We start from the raw sequence: 16,338 nt of genomic DNA, 5'->3' as shown, positions 1-16,338 counted from the left end.
GGGCAATAACGCTGGAGACTCACGAGGTCCGCTATCTCTTCATAGTGAATCATTTAATAGAATTAACAGTTGCCAACAGTTTGCAATTATTGGATAATCACATTTTCTCGAATTTCGAGCTTATTTCTAATTTTAGGTGAAAATGTTACTGAACATTAATTGTAGAGATTTTCATGCTCAATCTTTTCCACTCAAATTGTTTGTTTAAAAAGTTTTCTCAATATTATTTTTATTTAAGTTTCCAGTTTCATTTTGAGTTACAATTTGATTAAATCGATTACTTAGTTCTCCAAAATATAACTGTTTTGTTTATTATTTTAAAATATAGTTCCTTTCTCATGAGTTATAGAGTTAGATCAATTTAACCTCTCGCAAGCCAAGCGATTCCCCTATTATAAATTGTTACCATAATGTCTAGGGTTGTTCTCACAACCTTATAATACCATCACAATACCATACATAATATAACCCCAATATATTCCAATTTAAATACCCCATTACATGGTGTTGGGCGTCGTTCTCATGAGAAAGAGTTTATTAATTGACAAGATTAGCCTTCAAATTATCTATTGACATTTTCATTTCAGGTCATTATCATAATTATTATATTCTGTGTTTGATCTCGTATAATTATGTCCTCTATTCTCTCAACGTACAGGGTAAATATGATAATTGTTATTATTGTTATATTGAGATGAGTAGCTCTAGTTCTAGTGACTCTGAACAATCACCTAGTGAATTCGAGGTTTCATTATTACGTTTACCTATTGATTTAAAAGTAAAATCTCTGGATAAATCAGAATTATTAGAGCTAGGCAAACAGTTAGGTATTCACATCCCTCAATCTGTTAATATTGAATACTTGAGATTCGCTGTTGACTTGGCAAAAAAAGTTTGTATTTATGTGGACCACGATTCAGGAGCTAGAGATGCTCTAAGTCGATTACTTAAGTTAGGGTCCCTGTCTCAACGCGATCGTATTATCTTCCCTATGTTAGCCGATTACGAGCGAATAGTAGGCAAGCTAGGCAGAAATCAAGAACACATCTACGACACAGTAGCTCCCGATAACTTAGCAAATATCCTAATTCCAGAAAATAATATGGCAGGGAATGATAAAAGACCCTTTGCGAAACCCGAAAGCTATGGGGGTACAAAGAGTGAAGACTTCAACGAGTGGTTGAAAACCTTCAATAGGGCAGCAAAAATAAATAAGTGGGATGAGGATGATAAAATCTTGTATTTACCCCTCTACCTCAAGAAAACAGCATTGGCAATTTTCGACATATTTTCGGATAAAAATGAAAACGCGACATTTCTTGATGCAGTAGGCCACTTAAAAAGTAAACTTGTAGACCCTGTTCATGAAGAGACAACCAGACAAAAACTCGAAAACAGAAACAAATTACCAACAGAAACATACACAGAATACACAGCAGATATAATAAAACTTTGTCACATTCTTGAGCCTCAAATGTCAGAGAAAAGAATAGTAGGATATGTTTTGAGAGGCTTAGACGTAGGAGCATTGCAACATGTTGCTTTCATGGACAATGCATCAGTTGAAGATTTAGAGAAAAATCTCGCCAAATATGAAAGATCTCGCTTCCTTCTAAAGTAAAATCTCTGGATAAATCAGAATTATTAGAGCTAGGCAAACAGTTAGGTATTCACATCCCTCAATCTGTTAATATTGAATACTTGAGATTCGCTGTTGACTTGGCAAAAAAAGTTTGTATTTATGTGGACCACGATTCAGGAGCTAGAGATGCTCTAAGTCGATTACTTAAGTTAGGGTCCCTGTCTCAACGCGATCGTATTATCTTCCCTATGTTAGCCGATTACGAGCGAATAGTAGGCAAGCTAGGCAGAAATCAAGAACACATCTACGACACAGTAGCTCCCGATAACTTAGCAAATATCCTAATTCCAGAAAATAATATGGCAGGGAATGATAAAAGACCCTTTGCGAAACCCGAAAGCTATGGGGGTACAAAGAGTGAAGACTTCAACGAGTGGTTGAAAACCTTCAATAGGGCAGCAAAAATAAATAAGTGGGATGAGGATGATAAAATCTTGTATTTACCCCTCTACCTCAAGAAAACAGCATTGGCAATTTTCGACATATTTTCGGATAAAAATGAAAACGCGACATTTCTTGATGCAGTAGGCCACTTAAAAAGTAAACTTGTAGACCCTGTTCATGAAGAGACAACCAGACAAAAACTCGAAAACAGAAACAAATTACCAACAGAAACATACACAGAATACACAGCAGATATAATAAAACTTTGTCACATTCTTGAGCCTCAAATGTCAGAGAAAAGAATAGTAGGATATGTTTTGAGAGGCTTAGACGTAGGAGCATTGCAACATGTTGCTTTCATGGACAATGCATCAGTTGAAGATTTAGAGAAAAATCTCGCCAAATATGAAAGATCTCGCTTCCTTCTAGACAAAAAGTTAGGAATGCATAATGCTTCAATCGAACAGCCTGTCCAAAAAATAAATGTAGTAGATACTTTAGAGAAGAAATTGAACGATCTGAGTATTGTGGTGAAAAATTTGAGTAGAAATGTAGGTCAATCACAAAATCCCAATCCTAATAGACAGTTTGGAAATAGGAGCGGAAACGTCTTCCCACACGAAACAAATCAGAACAATTTCCAAAGACAACCTTATTCAAACAATAATAATTACAATGATCGCGACAGAAACACACAATCACATAATCCTAATCCTAATAGACAGTTTGGAAATAGGAGCGGAAACGTCTTCCCACACGAAACAAATCAGAACAATTTCCAAAGACAACCTTATACAAACAATAATTACACACAATCAACATCAGTCAATTACAGGACACCAATCAACCCTAATAGGACTAGATTCTGTACATACTGTAAGAGGAATAATCACTGGAAAGACGATTGTTTTTTCTTATCAAAAAACTCGAATACAGGATCCCGAGCCTAGACGAATCGGATATGAACTTGGGATCCGGATTTGAAAAACAAAGCGCTGAATTTCCATTTGATAATTATTCTCCAAATTCAATTGATAAAGAAGAAATCACATGTAATATAATATCTTCTGTATCAATGAAAGATGAACAATCCAAAGCGATAGAATTTGTCAGGCAGTTTTTTCTCAATGCCAATAATAATCAGTTATACTCAAATGAAAGTGAAATTAATTGCTCTAACGAAATAGAAAGTGAAACCAACTTCAAACAGCTATTGTCTTCCGAAATGCATGCTCAGCACGAACTTGGAATGAATGGATCATTGACTAAAGAGAGAAGAATTCAAGTCCCAGTACTTACTATTAATGGAAAATTCAAAGGAAAAGATGTATCAATTACCATTGACACCGGTACGAACGTAAACATAGTTCAAAAAAATCTTTTAAGTAGCGATGATCTAAAACATTTGAAAAATAGTAGTATTGCTTTATCGGTAGCTAATGGTTCATTAATGCCGATCACAGGAATGATCTCGAGTGAAATTCAAATACATGACAGGAAATTCGAAGTAAATTTAGTAATTTCTGAAGACTTACAGGCTGATATTATTGTTGGAAATTCCTTCTTCTCAAAATATAAAATGAAATTAGATTATGAGAATAACATCATTTCAATGACCGATAATGGTAAAATAGTCGAATTAGACATGGATAAAGAGTGGATTTGTACATTAAATAGATTACACAACGATTCTGAAACAAATATTACAAAAGAAGTCTGCATACCCAATCCCGTATATATATATATATATATATATATATATATATATATATATATATATATATATATATATATATATATATATATATATATATATATATATATATATATATATATATATATATATATATATATATATATATATATATATATATATATATATATATATATATATATATATATATATATATATATATATATATATATATATATATATATATATATATATATATATATATATATATATATATATATATATATATATATATATATATATATATATATATATATATATATATATATATATATATATATATATATATATATATATATATATATATATATATATATATATATATATATATATATATATATATATATATATATATATATATATATATATATATATATATATATATATATATATATATATATATATATATATATATATATATATATATATATATATATATATATATATATATATATATATATATATATATATATATATATATATATATATATATATATATATATATATATATATATATATATATATATATATATATATATATATATATATATATATATATATATATATATATATATATATATATATATATATATATATATATATATATATATATATATATATATATATATATATATATATATATATATATATATATATATATATATATATATATATATATATATATATATATATATATATATATATATATATATATATATATATATATATATATATATATATATATATATATATATATATATATATATATATATATATATATATATATATATATATATATATATATATATATATATATATATATATATATATATATATATATATATATATATATATATATATATATATATATATATATATATATATATATATATATATATATATATATATATATATATATATATATATATATATATATATATATATATATATATATATATATATATATATATATATATATATATATATATATATATATATATATATATATATATATATATATATATATATATATATATATATATATATATATATATATATATATATATATATATATATATATATATATATATATATATATATATATATATATATATATATATATATATATATATATATATATATATATATATATATATATATATATATATATATATATATATATATATATATATATATATATATATATATATATATATATATATATATATATATATATATATATATATATATATATATATATATATATATATATATATATATATATATATATATATATATATATATATATATATATATATATATATATATATATATATATATATATATATATATATATATATATATATATATATATATATATATATATATATATATATATATATATATATATATATATATATATATATATATATATATATATATATATATATATATATATATATATATATATATATATATATATATATATATATATATATATATATATATATATATATATATATATATATATATATATATATATATATATATATATATATATATATATATATATATATATATATATATATATATATATATATATATATATATATATATATATATATATATATATATATATATATATATATATATATATATATATATATATATATATATATATATATATATATATATATATATATATATATATATATATATATATATATATATATATATATATATATATATATATATATATATATATATATATATATATATATATATATATATATATATATATATATATATATATATATATATATATATATATATATATATATATATATATATATATATATATATATATATATATATATATATATATATATATATATATATATATATATATATATATATATATATATATATATATATATATATATATATATATATATATATATATATATATATATATATATATATATATATATATATATATATATATATATATATTGTAATAGAACTACATAATTTTTATTATTTGTCATGAATTTTCACAATGAATAGATAAATTGCTGACGACGGTGAAAATTCATGACAAGTAAAATTATGAAAAAAATGAGAGGCTCAGTCAGTCGGTTACGAGGACGGGACCTGGAGCTATCTACTGCAGATAATCGGGCCCGGCTCTACCCTTCTTTTCCGAGACACCATTTTCCTGGTTCAGTGAGTTCAGTGAGCTAATATTATCAATTTTATTATTATATATTATTCATCTTTTTTATTGAAGGCAAATCCTGTAATTATTCTATTGTTTGTTTAAAAAGTTTTCTCAATATTATTTTTATTTAAGTTTCCAGTTTCATTTTGAGTTACAATTTGATTAAATCGATTACTTAGTTCTCCAAAATATAACTGTTTTGTTTATTATTTTAAAATATAGTTCCTTTCTCATGAGTTATAGAGTTAGATCAATTTAACCTCTCGCAAGCCAAGCGATTCCCCTATTATAAATTGTTACCATAATGTCTAGGGTTGTTCTCACAACCTTATAATACCATCACAATACCATACATAATATAACCCCAATATATTCCAATTTAAATACCCCATTACATGGTGTTGGGCGTCGTTCTCATGAGAAAGAGTTTATTAATTGACAAGATTAGCCTTCAAATTATCTATTGACATTTTCATTTCAGGTCATTATCATAATTATTATATTCTGTGTTTGATCTCGTATAATTATGTCCTCTATTCTCTCAACGTACAGGGTAAATATGATAATTGTTATTATTGTTATATTGAGATGAGTAGCTCTAGTTCTAGTGACTCTGAACAATCACCTAGTGAATTCGAGGTTTCATTATTACGTTTACCTATTGATTTAAAAGTAAAATCTCTGGATAAATCAGAATTATTAGAGCTAGGCAAACAGTTAGGTATTCACATCCCTCAATCTGTTAATATTGAATACTTGAGATTCGCTGTTGACTTGGCAAAAAAAGTTTGTATTTATGTGGACCACGATTCAGGAGCTAGAGATGCTCTAAGTCGATTACTTAAGTTAGGGTCCCTGTCTCAACGCGATCGTATTATCTTCCCTATGTTAGCCGATTACGAGCGAATAGTAGGCAAGCTAGGCAGAAATCAAGAACACATCTACGACACAGTAGCTCCCGATAACTTAGCAAATATCCTAATTCCAGAAAATAATATGGCAGGGAATGATAAAAGACCCTTTGCGAAACCCGAAAGCTATGGGGGTACAAAGAGTGAAGACTTCAACGAGTGGTTGAAAACCTTCAATAGGGCAGCAAAAATAAATAAGTGGGATGAGGATGATAAAATCTTGTATTTACCCCTCTACCTCAAGAAAACAGCATTGGCAATTTTCGACATATTTTCGGATAAAAATGAAAACGCGACATTTCTTGATGCAGTAGGCCACTTAAAAAGTAAACTTGTAGACCCTGTTCATGAAGAGACAACCAGACAAAAACTCGAAAACAGAAACAAATTACCAACAGAAACATACACAGAATACACAGCAGATATAATAAAACTTTGTCACATTCTTGAGCCTCAAATGTCAGAGAAAAGAATAGTAGGATATGTTTTGAGAGGCTTAGACGTAGGAGCATTGCAACATGTTGCTTTCATGGACAATGCATCAGTTGAAGATTTAGAGAAAAATCTCGCCAAATATGAAAGATCTCGCTTCCTTCTAGACAAAAAGTTAGGAATGCATAATGCTTCAATCGAACAGCCTGTCCAAAAAATAAATGTAGTAGATACTTTAGAGAAGAAATTGAACGATCTGAGTATTGTGGTGAAAAATTTGAGTAGAAATGTAGGTCAATCACAAAATCCCAATCCTAATAGACAGTTTGGAAATAGGAGCGGAAACTTTTCCCCACACGAAACAAATCAGAACAACTTCCAAAGACAACCTTATTCAAACAATAATAATTACAATGATCGCGACAGAAACACACAATCACATAATCCTAATCCTAATAGACAGTTTGGAAATAGGAGCGGAAACGTCTTCCCACACGAAACAAATCAGAACAATTTCCAAAGACAACCTTATACAAACAATAATTACACACAATCAACATCAGTCAATTACAGGACACCAATCAACCCTAATAGGACTAGATTCTGTACATACTGTAAGAGGAATAATCACTGGAAAGACGATTGTTTTTTCTTATCAAAAAACTCGAATACAGGATCCCGAGCCTAGACGAATCGGATATGAACTTGGGATCCGGATTTGAAAAACAAAGCGCTGAATTTCCATTTGATAATTATTCTCCAAATTCAATTGATAAAGAAGAAATCACATGTAATATAATATCTTCTGTATCAATGAAAGATGAACAATCCAAAGCGATAGAATTTGTCAGGCAGTTTTTTCTCAATGCCAATAATAATCAGTTATACTCAAATGAAAGTGAAATTAATTGCTCTAACGAAATAGAAAGTGAAACCAACTTCAAACAGCTATTGTCTTCCGAAATGCATGCTCAGCACGAACTTGGAATGAATGGATCATTGACTAAAGAGAGAAGAATTCAAGTCCCAGTACTTACTATTAATGGAAAATTCAAAGGAAAAGATGTATCAATTACCATTGACACCGGTACGAACGTAAACATAGTTCAAAAAAATCTTTTAAGTAGCGATGATCTAAAACATTTGAAAAATAGTAGTATTGCTTTATCGGTAGCTAATGGTTCATTAATGCCGATCACAGGAATGATCTCGAGTGAAATTCAAATACATGACAGGAAATTCGAAGTAAATTTAGTAATTTCTGAAGACTTACAGGCCGATATTATTGTTGGAAATTCCTTCTTCTCAAAATATAAAATGAAATTAGATTATGAGAATAACATCATTTCAATGACCGATAATGGTAAAATAGTCGAATTAGACATGGATAAAGAGTGGATTTGTACATTAAATAGATTACACAACGATTCTGAAACAAATATTACAAAAGAAGTCTGCATACCCAATCCCGTAAATTTCGTCAAATGTGCTCTTGAAACAATAATCCCCGCTCAAAAAGACGTGAATGTCAAAGTCAATCTAACACAAAAATTGCTCAAAGTATCCCATTTTACTCCAAATGAATCGTTATTACATAATAAAAAATTGCATGTGCTTTGGAATGAGGATGATTTTGAAACAAACATGAGTGAAATTAGAATTTTGAATCTAGGAAGGCAAGATATAAGATTGTTGCATGAAACTATTATTGGTGAAATTGAAGGAGAAGTTTGTAATTACGACGAATCTGTTTCATTAGTAGACTCTGTTCTATTCGATGGAGGGGGTTGTGAAATAGATATTAATAAAGATCTTACACCAGAGCAAAATTCCAAAGCGAAAAGACTCATCAATAAATACAAACACCTATTTTCAACAAACGAAATTGATTTCGAGGAAGCGAAATTACCCGAATACAAGTTCAAACTTACAGATTACACACCCATTGCTAAGTCACCGTACAGATTACCTATCGCTCAAAGAACAGAAATAGACAGACAAGTAGAGTTATTGATAAAAGCAGGAATAGTTTGTGAAACCCAGAGTCATTATGCTTCTCCCGCATTTTTAGTTACTAAAAAAGACGGTGGATTCAGATTGGTTGTAGACTATAAAATGTTGAACGAGAAAATATTACCGGATAGATATCCCCTTCCCCTTCTTCAAACAATTTTTGATTCTCTTGACAATTCGGATTACTTTTCCACCCTAGATATCAGACAAGCATTTTTCCAACAGCCATTACACGAAGATTGTCGAAAATATGTAGCATTTGCAACTCATAAAGGGCTGTACACGTTCAAAAGACTACCTTTTGGTCTTAGAACATCTCCAAATGCTTTCCAACGAGCAATCAACCAAGTATTCAATGATTATTTGTATAGAGGAGTTTTGATTTACTTGGACGATATCATTAGCTATGGAGAATCATTTGATAAGCAATATCAACAGCTCGAGAAAACCTTGAAAAGATTGCAAGACGTAGGACTAAAATTGAATACATCTAAATGTCACTTCTTCTACCGAAAAATTAAAGTACTTGGACACACTGTCTCAAAGGAAGGGATACAACCCGCTTCCGAAACCTTGGAAGCTATCGAAAAATACCCTATACCCAAAACTGTCAAAGATGTCAGAGCATTTCTTGGTCTTAGTGGATTTTACCGAAAATTCATTCAAAACTACGCTATAATTGCAAGACCCTTAACAAATCTGATATCTAAAAATAACGAGAATAAACCAATCACTTGGGAAGAAGATCAGCAGAACGCATTCTCGGAAATAAAAAGCAAACTTTTATCACAACCCGTACTTCATCATTTTAATAATGATAAGGAGGTAGTGGTACACACAGATGCTTCTCGAGTTGGAATAGGGGGCATTATCTCGCAGCCTGATGACAATGGAAAATTACATCCAGTAGCTTTTGTTTCCAGAAAACTGACAAAACATGAAGAAAATTGGGCAGTAGGAGAGATTGAACTTCTATCAATAGTGTATTGTGTAAATTATTTCAGACAATACTTAATTGGCCGATTGTTTACAATCTACACAGATCATGCTAGTTTACAATACTATAAAACTTGGAAAAACCCCAGTATTCGAGTCAGTAAGTTACTTATGAAATTAACGGAGTTCACGTTCGATTTGAAATATAAACCAGGAGCCCAAATGCACGTACCTGATGCCCTGAGTAGATATCCACTAGAGAAGGATATAACTGATCTCACAAAGGACGAAAACTACAATATATTCGAAATAGAAGAAATAGACATAAAGACTTTACAGAAAAATGATGAGAGTATAAGAAAAATATATGATGCAATACGAAACCCTAATCATAGTGATACAGCTACGATTAGAAAGGCGAGAAAATACACGATCGAAAAAGACATTGTCTATCTGAAGAAATTTGATGGGCATACCAATCAATTGAAACTTCTCGTACCCCGATCTCTTATCAATAAAATCCTTGAAACATTCCATGATGATTCCTTAACAGGTGGACATACCGGCATTTATAAAACCCATGAGAAAATATCATCGAAATATTATTGGGAAAATATGTATGAAAACATTGCGAATTATGTAAGATCATGTAAAAATTGCCAAGAGAGAAAAACCCCTACTACGAAGCCTCAAGGTTTCTTATCACCCATCAAGTGTGATAGTAAGCCTTTCTCAAGTATCATGATGGACTACATCGGTCCGTTAGAGAGCTCAATGGGCTATTCATACATTCTAACGATTGTTGACTTAACGACCCGATATATTTTAGCTGAACCTTGTAAACACGCCGACGCAAATAATACCACTAAATGCTTATGGAAATTAATATACCGATTTGGCGTTCCAAAAGAAGTTCGATCCGATAGAGGTACACATTTTGTAAATAAAAAAGTCGATGACCTTATGGTTGAGCTTGGAATCAAACACATATTAGGATCATCAAGTCACCACCAAAGTCAAGGTCTGGCCGAAAGAGCCAACCGGACAATTCAAGAGATGCTAACAGCTTACGTAGCCGATAATAGGAAATTGTGGGTACAAATGCTGCCGAAAGTTTTATTCGCATACAATACTTCGAAACAATGCTCTTTGAAATATACACCTTTTTTCTTATTGCACGGTTTTGAAGCCACTACTCCTTTAGATTTGAAAATCTTTCCCGAAAATGACGACGTCACTTATCATTTAGACGCGAGATTAGCAAATCTTAAAGAAGTGCGAGAACAGATACCATCAATCTTATCAGATGCACAAGAAAAACAGAAATACTATTACGATAGGAATAGAACAGATTGCATTTTTGAACCAGGAGATTTAGTTATGGTCCACGATCCTGATGTAAGACAAGGACAGTCTAGGAAATTAGTCAAAAAATATTCAGGCCCATATGAAGTAGTAAAGAAAGTAACAGATGAAGTCTATGAGATATTTTTTCCGCTACGAGGTACTTATAAAAATGTAGCTTTTCATGTAGATAAATTGAAAAAATATTTCATACGAGATCCCATCAATTAAGTGTTTATTGTTCTATTGTCTAACTGTATTCTTTATTCCAGCACTTTTCTTTATGCTAGCAATTATACCTCGCTCATCCTAAATCTTTGCCTTTCATTAATTTAAAAGACAATTGATGAGAAGAAATCGAGATGAAACATTCATGTAATTTATTTATTTTCCAAATCATTGAAAAACAATATCATGCTTACAACTGAATTTTTAGAGAATTTTGTTTGCGAGATCAGTATTGACTTGTGAAGCGATCAAATCCATTTTCTCACGACTAAATATCGAGATGATTCTCAAATCACAATAGTATGCAGTTTTCAATCAATCAATTAATTGATTGGATTTCTACTTCGATGAAACAATGAAATATAATTGAGCTCTGATAGACAATTTTACTAGACATTCTAACGATGATTCATTATTAAAAGATGTGAATTGTTCTCACGTTTTTGTTTATGAATGAATGCTATTTGAAAATCATCAAATACGATTTATGCTTGAATATTATTTTCTTGACTCGTATGTAATAAAATGTTTCTCTTTTTCAGAAACGGATGATTCTTGATATAATAATTTATTTATTTATAAGATTATTTATGTGAAAACGTATATTTTAATAACAATATTATCTGTATTGATGTTAATGAAATAATCAATTCCAGTAGGTGATTACGATTGGAATATAAGAAATAGCTATTAATTTGACCATTTACATAATCTATTTGTAGGGTTTTTGGGGATTTTACTAGTAATTATTGTTTATAAAATTGATATCTTATACGAACTGTTCATTGATAGATTAATATAGAGTACTAACTGATATAATATTTTTAAAATGAATACCATAATACTTTGTTCCTTAGCATTTGTAGAAATATGTTGTACGGTATTGTCTCAAGAAATTTCTCTTTTTCACGGAGCTCTATTTAAAGAAATTCACAATGTAGTATTTTACGAGTCCACAGTTCCAATAACATTCAGTATTCCTAGGTCAAATCCTTTATTTGTTATGAGGAACCTTCTGAGTACTCCTTTAAAAATTGACTCATGTCCTTTCCCTTCCTCATCGGAGTGTGCAGTATTTGATCAGATTCATCGAACGGAGCTGCAACTTCTACAACTACAAGACGGCATTTACATTGGCAGCGATGACGACAACACTCCAGCTGAGAGCGAAAATCGACTACCACGCCGCGAACGCTCTATCGATACGATCGGGGCGGTCCTAAACTGGTGTTGCGGAGTAGCTACCGACGAAGAATTGGGCGCATACGTGAAAACCGAAACCGACATCACTTCTCATCTCAGTAATCTTCAAGACTTCGTTCACGCTGAACATGTCGAATTGATAGACAACACACGCAAGATGAACGGCATGGCAGAGAACGTGAAGAAAGTATTGAACAACATGAAGCATGACCTTATTCTTTGGCAAGAATCATTCACCCAACAGAATAAGTTTCAGAAAGGGAATACTACAACCGATGTACTGAAAACACAACTGAGGACTACTATTTTCATGTATATGATGACTCTATCTAACAACTACAATGAAATCGACATGAGATGCTACAATCAACAACTTTCTCATCACGTCATTTCAAAAGAAGACCTAAACAATCGACTTCAAGAACTCGAAAAGAAAATAAACAAGAGAAACTTCACCATATCAACAAAAGACAACGATAAAATTCGAAACTTGAAACTAACATCCTGCAGAAAATCCGACAACGAACTATTGGTTACCCTCAAAATACCAATAAAGAAGAAAAATTCAACTATTTCATTATTCCACCTGCAATCTATCCCGCTTCATTGGAATGGTCATACCTGCCGTTTGACCTCCCAACATCACCTGATACTTAGAGAAGAAAATAAACTGCAAATCCTGTCAGATGACGAAGAAGACGATTGCCAGTTCAAGCAGAAAGGCCTCTGCTTGATTCCGAGGAAAAAGATGTCGAACTCCGCCACCCAAGCCACTTGTCTCCACCTTCTAACATCAGAAGCAGACGTATCGGAGCTACGAGAAGTCTGCAAATTTGATTGTAAAGCAACTGACAATCAAACCCTAATCACTCGCCTACGAGAAGACACCTTCCTATTCCACAACACCGGCAAAAAGACGACAATTCGCTGTAAAAACTCAACAACTGAGGTCCCAAGCAACAGTCCAGGAACCCTATCACTCCACATCCCTTGCAACTGCGAACTTCAAGACGACAACGGCGACGTACTGATAAGCACTCTTTATCCTTGCGACTCCCGTTCCCATCCTTCTCCAGCTATTAATAACTTAATTCCTCACATGTGGACAAATTTATCTAAATTGAGCATCCCAATTTTTAAACATGAGACTCTGCCTCAGTACTTAAACCTTTCGGAAATCTTAAATGAAAATTGGCACTTGAATTTTTCAAAATTTGAAGAGCACAACTCATTCTCAGAAGACATTTTCCATCATGTTGAAATGCCAAATAACTTTGATTTGTTAGGGGTGAACAATAAACTGATCATTTATATTATTATTGTCTGGCAAACACTGATAACTGTTATATTCTTGTATTTATGTCTTCAAAATTATATTAAGAAGAAAGCAAATCAACTGAGAGTCCCGAAACGTACTCCAATTGTGGACTACCCACAGGAGCTTTAAGAATATATTGTGTTTTAGTAAAGTAGTATGTAATGAAATCATTAAAATAATGGGTTAGGATATAGGAAACTATGCAAATAATAATTACTTATTCACTATTATTGTATCCATTTACTCTTTTATGCTATCGATTCAAATATTTTCCCAGATTAGAAGATAAACTATTTCAATTATTATTATTATTCTTATTTTCAAGGTCCACAATATTATTTTGCTTACTCGAATACTATTCGGACTTGATGTTTAATTTTTGCATTATGATTCAATTTTATTACTTTCGTAGATTTTGTAGGTTTAATTTTATTCATCAATATAATTGAAATTTTTTCCATTCAATTCTTATTCAGATATGAATGTATTGAATTGTTGATTTGAAGTTGATTGATGTGTTAGGCTAAGTTTGATTTTTTATGAATTAGTTCACTATAATGTAATTTATATCACTTGCATTTAGCTTATGAATTGGCACTCACATAGATTTAAGGTATTCATTGAAAGTTATGTTACATATAAATATCCAATTAGAATAATATTGTGAATAATAATAATAATTTTAGCTTGCGGTAATTTTGACTTTAATTTTTGAAATATTATTGAAATGTGTAAAAATTAACTTAGAGAGATGCCGTTTTTTCGATAACTTCGGGCCGAAGTTTAGGGGGACCCGGGGATGTAATAGAACTACATAATTTTTATTATTTGTCATGAATTTTCACAATGAATAGATAAATTGCTGACGACGGTGAAAATTCATGACAAGTAAAATTATGAAAAAAATGAGAGGCTCAGTCAGTCGGTTACGAGGACGGGACCTGGAGCTATCTACTGCAGATAATCGGGCCCGGCTCTACCCTTCTTTTCCGAGACACCATTTTCCTGGTTCAGTGAGTTCAGTGAGCTAATATTATCAATTTTATTATTATATATTATTCATCTTTTTTATTGAAGGCAAATCCTGTAATTATTCTATTGTTTGTTTAAAAAGTTTTCTCAATATTATTTTTATTTAAGTTTCCAGTTTCATTTTGAGTTACAATTTGATTAAATCGATTACTTAGTTCTCCAAAATATAACTGTTTTGTTTATTATTTTAAAATATAGTTCCTTTCTCATGAGTTATAGAGTTAGATCAATTTAACCTCTCGCAAGCCAAGCGATTCCCCTATTATAAATTGTTACCATAATGTCTAGGGTTGTTCTCACAACCTTATAATACCATCACAATACCATACATAATATAACCCCAATATATTCCTATTTAAATACCCCATTACAATTGCGATTATTCCGCTTCCCAGTGTGCGTGCCCCAATATTTCGCAACGAAAACTTCGTTTGGAAACCACAGTCTGAATTCTTGAAAATTCCGCAACGAATTTTTACGCATCGGTGTGCATAGCATACCATACCATATAGCATAGCATACCTTAAGTTATGAAGGAATATAATAAACTAGCAAATATTCATTCTCAACTATAAACATTCATTAATAGTTTTCATGATTTATTAATCATGAAAAGATATATTTTCCTGATTTATAGATATACTTGAGATATCATCATTATTGAGAATAAGTACTCAGAATTGACCAATATTTACAAGAATCAACAATCAAGAACAGATGAGATATTCCTGTATAACTTGAATCTCAGGCAAGTGCAATAGAAGGCGGTGGAATCGGAAGAGTGGCAATAATGCGTTCCTATCCACTAACTTTATACGCAGTATCATTAAAGTATAATTTATATACATTCTATTTGTATCAGTGCATCTTTGAATATCAATCTCACTATAGTCAATACCTCCGTAAACGAAGGTAGTGTTA

General features: G+C 29.9%; 3 protein-coding genes across 3 annotated transcripts in view; all 3 read left to right on the top strand.

The window, feature by feature from the left end:
- LOC111047904 (feline leukemia virus subgroup C receptor-related protein 2) overlaps positions 1–16,338 on the top strand; it is a 152,134-nt gene that overhangs the window by 8,172 nt on the left and 127,624 nt on the right. The window lies entirely within an intron of this gene.
- LOC120349916 (FK506-binding protein 5-like) lies at positions 469–3,754 on the top strand. The gene is made up of 2 exons (XM_039421392.1): positions 469–867; positions 1,707–3,754. The coding sequence occupies exons 1-2, from the start codon at positions 695–697 to the stop codon at positions 2,974–2,976; spliced, it is 1,443 nt and encodes a 480-aa protein (XP_039277326.1). The 5' UTR covers positions 469–694; the 3' UTR covers positions 2,977–3,754.
- LOC120349915 lies at positions 6,364–14,742 on the top strand. The gene is made up of 2 exons (XM_039421390.1): positions 6,364–7,539; positions 13,744–14,742. The coding sequence occupies exons 1-2, from the start codon at positions 6,589–6,591 to the stop codon at positions 14,512–14,514; spliced, it is 1,722 nt and encodes a 573-aa protein (XP_039277324.1). The 5' UTR covers positions 6,364–6,588; the 3' UTR covers positions 14,515–14,742.

The sequence above is a fragment of the Nilaparvata lugens genome, chromosome 2 (genome assembly GCF_014356525.2).
Source record: "Nilaparvata lugens isolate BPH chromosome 2, ASM1435652v1, whole genome shotgun sequence".
NCBI lineage: Eukaryota > Metazoa > Arthropoda > Insecta > Hemiptera > Delphacidae > Nilaparvata > Nilaparvata lugens.
Note: the sequence above shows the minus strand (reverse complement) of the source record. Positions and strands in the feature narration are given on the sequence as shown.

Bases quoted from the DNA above. Each gene is read 5' to 3' on its own strand.
- LOC120349916 (XM_039421392.1), top strand. From the start codon at position 695: ATGAGTAGCTCTAGTTCTAGTGACTCTGAACAATCACCTAGTGAATTC. The intron at 868-1,706 runs ATTCGCTGTTGA...TGAATACTTGAG, and splicing joins GTTAATATTGAATACTTGAG to ATTCGCTGTTGACTTGGCAA.
- LOC120349915 (XM_039421390.1), top strand. From the start codon at position 6,589: ATGAGTAGCTCTAGTTCTAGTGACTCTGAACAATCACCTAGTGAATTC. The intron at 7,540-13,743 runs ATCGAACAGCCT...AATAAACTGCAA, and splicing joins TAGGAATGCATAATGCTTCA to ATCCTGTCAGATGACGAAGA.